Here is a 9,733-nt window from a genome sequence, read left to right on the forward strand (position 1 = left end):
CCCAGCCAAATTGGACCTACAGCTTTCATAGTTTTGTTATGCTAAAAACTGTTATTTAGAAAATAAACTCTAAATAACAAGTTTAAGTTGTTATCATTCACATCAACTGATTAAAAACATGAAATTCTACATAAATTCTACAAATAAATACTATTTTACAACTGTCCCCATGTTTTCGGTCAGTCCTGTCACGTTTACATAAAACTCAACATAAAATGTGTGTAATGCGCCTTTAAAGGTATGACTCAAAGGAAGTGACATCTAAAAAAGTTACTGAAATTCCTTGATTGCATGTTAACAGTTTTTATGCTAGCATGCTAGCAGGCTGAGTAATGGCAGTTTAAAATGGCCGACCGTCAGGCCCTGTCACATCCCTGTGTGACAGGGCCTGACAGTCCTGTGATACTGCCTTACAAATGAATGCCTTACATTGTTTTTTTATTACCTTTATTGCATATAATATGTATTTAATGCATGCCATAGTAAAACATTATTTGAATAAATAGACATTACACTGTAAATCTGAAGCTTTTATGCTCATCGACAAATTTTTTGAATTTTATCCCTCTTTTACCTAGGCCTATGTAGCACTGCATATTAGTATATTAATTGTATTTCAATACATATGAAGAGTTTATTTGCAAAAACAGATAACTTTAAAAACACTTTTGAAAATTACAAATCCTGTTCTTGTCCTTGTCCCCAGCCAAATTGTACCTACAGCTTTCATAGTTTTGTTATGCTAAAAACTGTTATTTAGAAAAAAAATAACAAGTTTAAGTTGTTATCATTCACATCAACTGATTAAAAACATGAAATTATACATAAATTCTACAAATAAATACTATTTTACAACTGTCCCCATGTTTTCGGTCAGTCCTGTCACGTTTACATAAAACTCAACATAAAATGTGTGTAATGCGCCTTTAAAGGTATGACTCAAAGGAAGTGACATAATTTGACTGAGGTGAAGCTGACACTGATCAAGGGTGAGTTCTGTCATTGAATTGTATGATTGTAAGCTTGTTTTTGTATGATTTTTTTGAGGAGGACGAGCTAAAGGGTCAGGCCCTGTCACGGTAAAACATCCCAGAAAATAATGAAAATCTTTTAAATCCAAAACATGTCTAAAAAAGTTACTGAAATTCCTTGATTGCATGTTAACAGTTTTTATGCTAGCAGGCTGAGTAATGGCAGTTTAAAATGGCCGACCGTCAGGCCCCGTCACATCCCTGTGTGTGAGGGCCTGACAGTCCTGTGACACTGCTTTACAAATGAATGGCATTGTTGTTTTTTATTACCTTTATTGCATATAATATGTATTTAATGCATGCCATAGTAAAACATTATTTGAATAAATAGACATTACACGGTAAATCTGAAGCTTTTTATGCTCATCGACAAATTTTTTGAATTGTATCCCTCTTTTACCTAGGCCTATGTTGCACTGCATATTAGTATATTAATTGTATTTCAATACATATGAAGAGTTTATTTGCAAAAACAGATAACTCCATTTGTAACAATTCTCAAAACTCATGTTTTTTCATTGTGCATTCCAATTATTCTCAATCAAACTGCAGTTGGGTTATTTTGATTAGGTTAAAAAATAACAAAAATACAGCTAATTAAAACAATAAAACACAATACAAACATGATAACATAATAAAAGGGGGTCTGAATACTTTCCGTACCCACTGTATATTAGCATGATTTGGACTTGGTTTCATAGTTTGGAGTCGTTTATATGTGTATTTTCTGGCGTTGGGTTTGGTCGGAATAAATAGACGCACCCTTCCAAACTTCTGTTTAGAACTTAATATGTGTTATTTCATCATTTGGATGATTTGGACTTGGTTTCATAGTTTTGGTCAGTCAGAATGTTTCCTCCATTTGAACTCAGAATGGGTTGCATTTCTCCTATAACGCAGCTGTATGGTTATTGTTTGTTTGAAGAAGTAAAGGGAAGCAATTTGTTATCCCAGACAGGATGACGACTAACCTAATTTCAGTTCTTGTCTACTTCAGACATGCACTCCAAATTAAGCGTCCAAAGAAAAAAAAAAGAAAAAAGAAATGGTCATGGTTTTCATGGTAATTGCCATGGGAACAGGACTGGAATTATTTGCACTCAAGTATTTTTTATAAGCCACAAAGATGTCCCGCAAAGATAAATCAGCCCAAACAGCAGCATTTAATATGATCCTGAAGCAGGTAGGAGGACATTTATACAGGTTAATGAAGGTGCGCAGAAACATGTTGTCAGCACTGCCCCGTGACTTTTATTAATAAAATAGCTGAATACTGAATCGCTACATTTTATTTCTCATTAACGAGGAGGTAAAATCGTTGTTTTTCGAAAATATATAAAATCGCAGCTTCATTGAAAAGAGATGCACAGACGCAGGTAATTCACACACAATTGTCATCTCTCTCTCAAAATGCTCAAAATGGCCATATTTGAGAAAAAAGGTCGAGTAATTTGCATCACAGGATATAGCTGTGGATCATTTAACATTTCTATTGTAAAACAGAGGACTAATATTAAAGGGGTCATATGATGCGATTTCAATTTTTCCTTTCTTTTTGGAGTGTTACAAGCTCTTGGTGCATTCCAAGAGCTATACCCAAAATTCTAAATTTGGGTATAGTACAACTTACAGTATATGGGTATAAGTGATGTGTAGCCAAGTATGGTGACCCATACTCTGAATTTGTGCTCTGCATTTAACCCATCCAAGTGCACACACACAGTAGTGAACACACACCCAGAGCAGTGGACAGCCATGTGCTGTGGCACCTGGGGGTTCGGTGCCTTGCTCAAGGGTCTCACCTCAGTCGTGGTATTGAAAGAGGAAGAGAGCGCTGGTTATTCACTCCCCCCACCTACAATTCCGGCCGGACCTGATACTCGAACCCGCAACCTTCGGGATACAAGTCCGACTCACTAACCATCAGGCCACGACTGCTATATAAATCAAATATTTAACAAACAAACAAAAACAAAACAAACAAAAATATCAAACAATATTTTATATTTTACAAATTTCTATTCAATTTAATATTTATATTTTTAACAAATATTTAAATACAATATTAATATAGACTTTTGTTATAGTTTAATTATCTTCACAGACTGTTAAAGACTCCCTCCCTGAATTACTGTCCCACAGCAGTTGTTCCTGTGATGCTCCGACAGCACTGTGCAACCGCAATAATGCTGAACTACTGTACCAGACAGCACAACATTCACAGATTGGCATCTGTAAAGTTCATCCTGTTCATAGCTGAACAGAGCTGGCACAAACCTAGAACAATGGTAAGTTTAAGTGAATTATCAAATCCTTTTAACCCTAAATAGGCCTTGGACAAATTTGGGCAAAATCATTTATTTTTTATTTTTTAAATAAAAATGGTTTCCTTAATCTGAGCGGCAAAAGACATGGTTACTTTTCCTAAGTTTGCCACTTGAACACACAAAAAAAGTTGGACTTGATTCAACAATGTTACGTTTTTGAAAAAGTGGGCAAAAGTGGGGAGCAATTTGTTTTATTTGTCCAATAAAAAATCAATAAATCCAATACAATGCAGATCATACATACACATAAATAAAGAGGTGAGCCTATACAGCATTCTCAATCCAATACAATGCAGATCATACATATAAATGAAGGGGTGAGCCTATACAGCATTCTCAATGTGGCCCACACTCACACACACAAGCATTGAATGAGCCTATAACAGATTTCTTTTTTAATTTTGTCAAATAAAAACAGCAACTCACACATACACAAACAGAATTGAATGAGCCAATAACTCAGCATTTTTTTTTTTTAAATGTGCCAATCAGCCACTGTGCAAAACACACACACACAAAGTCAGATCCTAGTCAAAGTCAAATTCCTACTGCAAGATTTGTTGATGCTTCCAAACAAAACATGTCTGGAACATGCTACTTGCTAGGGTTATTGTTTATCCTTACCTGTTTGGTACCATTTTACTTTTTTGAGTTATTGAAATTTGATAACACAAATGTTTTTTTGTTTTTTTAATTCTACAATTTTAGTTTGAGATAAAATCTAAAACTTAAGAGGTTCAGTTTGTTACAACATTGGTTTAGATTTCAGTCTATGCAGCCAGTGAGTAGTCCTACTACAGCCATCTAGTGGCCATTGATATTTCATGTAATTGCCATTTTTATACCAACATATGTCACCGGATGTCGCCAAAGTATACAAAATTTTGAGGTTTTGTACTTTTATTGAGGTAAAAAAATAATAATTAAAGAATAAGCAAGTTCAAAAATACAAAAAAAAAATATATATATATCACAAAAGAAATGCAAAAATAAATTTTGTTTGACCATTTCTAATTAATGGGGTGGTGGGCTTGTCCCCCTCAATATCTATGGTGGTTACAGCCCTGTTTTATGCATTGCATTGACTTTTTCAATGGCTCGGGGGCAAATCCATTAAAGGGGTCATATGATGCGATTTCAATTTTTCCTTTCTATTTGGAGTGTTACAAGCTCTTGGTGCATAAAGAAGATCTGTAAAGTTGCAAAGACTAAAGTCTCAAATCCAAAGATATATTCTTTATAAAAGTTAAGAGTCAGCCACACCTACCTAAAACGGGTCCAGCCCAGGGTCGTCACATGTGGTTGCTGCAAGCCTCCTTTGTCGAATCCGCCGGCCGCCTCTGCTCACTCAAGGCCGCCGCCGCTCACTCTAGCCCCCGGCCTCTGCTCACTCTAGGCCGCCGCCGCTCACTCTAGGCCACCGTGTCATCATATGACCCCTTTAATGTCTGATAAATCACTGAGATGTTTTAGAAAAGTAAAAATCCTCAATTATATCTTGAGACGTCCATCAAAGAATGTTAATCTCTGGTCACAAATAAGTAGCCATGTTTTGGTTCGTCCATTTGCGTCATCCAATCAGACACAAAATAACACATGCAATTGCTCATCGTTTTAAATGAGTGCAAGAAGTTAAGCTAACACAGGGACAGGAATGTAACCAATGGTCCCAATGAAAAAATTCTACCTCTAGTTCTACATGTCCCCAGTGTTCAGTGTTCCTGCCGAGCTACAGTCCTGACTCCAATAACTTTATTCCCATTTGACTAAATAATGACAAGCTGAGGTCTGATCCACTGGTGGTCTAATGTGATGTAATATGTCTTCGATGTTGCATTAGATCTATAATTGAGGGTTTGATGCGATTAACATTTGTTCTTATTGGCTAGTATTTGATTAAGCTAATGGCCTTTATTAATGGTCAGTGGAGGAAAAGGGTGATGTTTTGAATATGACAGTTCTATCCAGCTCTCTGGCATTTAAATATTGACACGTGTGTGTGTCTGTGTGTGTGTGTGTGTGTGTGTGTGTGTGTGTGTGTGGCGGCTGACCAGTCTGAAGACATTTCCCATATCCACAGCAGCTTGATGGTTGGTCTGTTATTATATAGAGAGGTCTGCTGTCTTCCAGTCTATTTCCGTCTCTGTGTGCCTGTGAAACAGAAATCTTTACCCTTGGACAGTGTATCAAGCTCAGTAAGTCCCTTGAGCATGCCTTGAAGTATAAAAAAACTTCTACTCTCTCTTTTCTATCTCTTTCCACTTTCTGTCTTGGTCTTAGTAGCATCTGAATAATGGTCTTTTATAACCAGAATTTTTTTTCACTCTCTCTTCTTAATGTTCCTTTAAAGAATTTCTTCCATTAATTAATTTACTAATTTATTGATTTTTACTTTCTTTTCAAGCAAAGAGGCTTTACGACACTGCACTTTGAGCCGCAAATACTTAAGCCGTTTGTCGAGCACTTCCTTCCATTAAAAGCGAGTTCTTGTGGTAGTAAGTTGTTTTGATGGACAAACTGCCGGAGTCTGTAGGATTTAAGGCCAAAGTTGAATGCTGACCTGATTTATTGAAAATTGTGGTTTCAAGAATCTGACAAGCACATCAGCTTAATGGTTCTCTTTATGCAAAAACCACTGCATATGTGACAAATAAACTAAAAAAAAACGACAAAACTGAAAAACAACAACAATACTTTAAGACTTTTGCAAAATTAGGCATATGTGTATATTGCATTATACTGGTTTCTTAACAAATGTACATTAGAATAATAATAACAATAGTATTAATAAATATACTCTTTATTTGTAGATGAGGAACCAGGTGATATATATGGATTTTATGATGAATATTCATATTCTTCAGCACTCCGGCGGCCAAAATCCATCCAACCCACGTAATCCCGATCTTTTATCCGGTGGTTAATGCTGTTTGCTCTGTTGTTCATGGAGGAGTTACGACGAACAGAGCCTATGAGAGAAAGAAAGAAATGAATGCAAAATCTCTTAACATCTTAAATATATAACCAGTAGTGACATGGTGAAAAATGTATAGAAGTAGAAACAAGTGGATTTTATATCTATGGATTTAGTTCCATTCACACACTTACAGTATAAATAATTTGTCTGTCAATCATCTCTGGTAGACACTGCTTTCTAACATTTCTTACATAAAACCATTTTCTAGATGGCAAACTATCAATGAAGTTGGCACTGTGCTCAGTTTTTCCTCACCAATTTAAACATAAATCTTACTTAAGCGAGTGATTGATGATGTTAATGGCAAAACAAACGGTTCAGGGCTGCTTCAAAAAGATGTCAATGTGAACTCTTGCCTTTTTTTTTATTTTTTTTTAGATGTGTCAAAAATGGCATTTAAACAGTCAGGATTCTCTTGACTTGCTGTGAATTGTAATAGTAGAGCAGCAGTTATTTTTAATAGTGGTTGGAAAAGAACATGCTACTGTTTGTGGCAGTGTGTAGCCATGTTTGGGCAATGTTTCAGCTACATACAACATGTTAAGTGTCATTCAATCTGTTGTCAAGGGTGGGATAGTGGTTGCAACAGATGGGAGAATTTTAGCACACTTTACATTCTATCTTTTTCTTTGAAATTTGTACAAGTTGTAGACTTGTTGTAACATGCTTACATGTGTAAAGCTTGCACCTCCTACTCACAATTATTAAAAGAGAGAGAGCTAAGCTTAGTTAAAAACTAAGTGCAATGATAAACTAGGACTCTCATTAATGGGATCAGTTAGTTCCCTATGCACACTGAATGCCATTGTTTTCATCACGTACGTGCACATTTGTTGTTCTATCATGGTTCAAACTTTCCAATGACTTTTTTGTTTTTTATACTGGGCTAATTATATTACCTGTCCCCAAAATCTAAATCTAAGTCTTGAAGAAAACCTTTCCACATCTTAGACATTATTTGTCTGTTTATTAAACAATTTTCCTTTTGGAGACCATAAATGCTCCCCATTTTTTAATCGAGGTCCTTATGGGGATATTTATTGGTTGTTATAATGTGTAGAAAACCTGATCCACATACACAAACACACATTACAGGCACTCCTTGTTTACAGTTGAATATTTAATAAAAATATCAGGTCACACTGAGCTTGAATGTTGCAATTCCCTGTTCCTGCGATTAGGAATGATAATAGTTTGATCCCCTTTGAATAGGATACACCCTAATGAGCGGTTATGCAATTTAATGGTGCACACCTGACCCAAAAATATCCACCCCTCGTACACCTCGGGCATAAACACGCTTCACTCGGCTCTGTTTGTGTTTGTCAGTGCCCAGCAACGCCAAACTGCAGCTACTGTATAGTGTGTGACAGGTTTTCCTTTCATTATTCGGAAACCTGTAGTTTCTTGTAATCATTTTACCTGCTTGTTTGTTATTTTACCTTCCTGTTGTTGTTCTCCTAAAAATGAACTTGCTCTAAATGTGTGTAGCACAATCTTTTTTTTTTTTCTTTTTTCTTTTAAAATTGAGTATTTGTGTCTTTATGTGTGTCAAAGAAGAAGATGCCAAATTGCATTTTAGCTTTAGCACTTATATATAAAAAATTAAGCAATTTTTAAAGCAAACCGTTGAGCACATGGCTACTTTTCAAATGAAGGCAAAGATTCACACACAAAGATGTACGTTGAGATGGAAAAATATGCGCAAAAGTCAAACAGACGGAGAGCAGAAGAGATGGAAATAAACAAAGAGAAAGAGCAGAATTAAATGAATCTTGATCAGTTTGTCTGCTTCCTCTCCTTCCAGCTCTTCCTGTTGTCCATATGTGTATGTACTGCAGTATGAGTTAGTTTCACTGTTTTACTCATTCATTGTTTCTCCTGGTTACTGTGCAAAACACAAAGCATTTGCTGAAGCTACTTTTTTTTTGGTTTTCAAGACAATTTATGGTCTTTCTGCCATTGAGGATGGTTCTTCACCATGTGTTTGGTTGTTGAAGTGTCTCTCACCTTTTTTGGAGATAAGTTTGGCCAGCAGTTCGCTGAGGTTGGCATGGGTATCTGGGTCTGTGTTGCCTGCTGGCTGCTGTTTGAGGGTGAGGCTGGTGGAGCGGACGACCCGGTGGTGCCCACTTAAACTGGCGTCCAGCTGCGAGGGGAGAGGGCTGTCATCAGTGTCAGGGGAAGAGGAGCGGGGCAGACCCAAACAGGAGGCAGAAAGCGCAGCCAGGATCACACACATGCACACCCCGCTGTTCATCCTGCAAATGTGAACGAGAGTAGGAACAGAGAGAGAAACGAGCATGTTAAAAGAAATCCTTGTAGCAAGACTCTTTCATTCTTATTTTGCTGCCATACAATTTTATGCTTTTTCTTTTTAAATTGTATTATACTTTTTTTTTTTAATATTGAATGTATGTGCATATTTTTAGTTTTTACTGCCATACAATTTAATTTAAGAAAATACAGTTATTTGATGTAATAAATTAGCTATTGTTTTCAGACTTTTTGTCAACTCCTTGTAAAGGATGAAAGACAGTTTTAAGTCTATATAGATAAAAAAGTATTAAAGTAAATAATTTTTAGAAAGACAGGAAAGTTATCAAGCACTGTTTACAATTATCATCTGTTACTCTAATGTTTGACATTTCTATGTAAATTTCATACAAAAATATTGACAGAATCTTAAATCCTTGAGAGGTTAAAGGATAGATAGATAGATAGATAGATAGATAGATAGGATCTCTTACCTTATTCTGTTTTGTGAGCTTGAAGGAGAATGAAAGTGGGTATTCTCAGAAAGGAGGGAGAGAGGCACTTATATACCCAGCTGTGACGTGCACACACACGCACACACATGCATTCACTCACACACTTACACAGACATGCACGCACATGGAAAGTGTTTAAGCATATAAATAATGTACTTCATGCTATTTTTGCATCTTTTTCTTAGAATAACAGAATTTTTCTACAAAATTGGAAAAATTGCTTTTTTAATTTAAATTATTAAATTTTTATAATTAAACTTTTAATTGTCTTTCATTCTGAATTTGGCGATACTTTAATCCAAACTCAATTACACAGACAAAGACAGTGAGGAAGTCACAGCATAGCAGTTTTAGTAAAAATCTGCAACAACTGAGGGTCAAGTGTCAAGGGGAACAGGAAGCTAATTAAACCCATATCTGGCTGTGTGGTGGTCATCCAAACATGCAATTTGTATTCCATTTCTACGTGTTAGATATGCTGCCCATTTCAGTCCTTGCTGTGTAGGTAAGTGGACACCATCATGGCACCAGCCCCACCTGTACCCTTTGGATGTCCAGGTGTGGGCCAAAGTAGTGTCTTGACAGACTTTATGTAACTCTTTATGTAACTTACAGCTTATATATATA

The 9,733-nt window shown here is 36.1% G+C and overlaps 1 protein-coding gene across 1 annotated transcript; it reads right to left on the bottom strand.

Moving 5' to 3' along the window:
* Positions 1-5,888: 5,888 nt before the first annotated feature.
* Positions 5,889-9,209, bottom strand: LOC107688363 (cholecystokinin-like). Its single transcript, XM_016486012.1, has 3 exons — positions 9,086-9,209; positions 8,346-8,596; positions 5,889-6,327 (listed from the first exon to the last, which is right to left on the bottom strand). The coding sequence occupies exons 2-3, from the start codon at positions 8,593-8,595 to the stop codon at positions 6,197-6,199; spliced, it is 381 nt and encodes a 126-aa protein (XP_016341498.1). The 5' UTR covers position 8,596; positions 9,086-9,209; the 3' UTR covers positions 5,889-6,196.
* Between the last annotated feature and the right edge of the window lie 524 nt (positions 9,210-9,733).

The sequence above is a fragment of the Sinocyclocheilus anshuiensis genome, unplaced genomic scaffold (genome assembly GCF_001515605.1).
Source record: "Sinocyclocheilus anshuiensis isolate Anshui unplaced genomic scaffold, SAMN03320099.WGS_v1.1 scaffold209, whole genome shotgun sequence".
NCBI classification, from domain to species: domain Eukaryota; kingdom Metazoa; phylum Chordata; class Actinopteri; order Cypriniformes; family Cyprinidae; genus Sinocyclocheilus; species Sinocyclocheilus anshuiensis.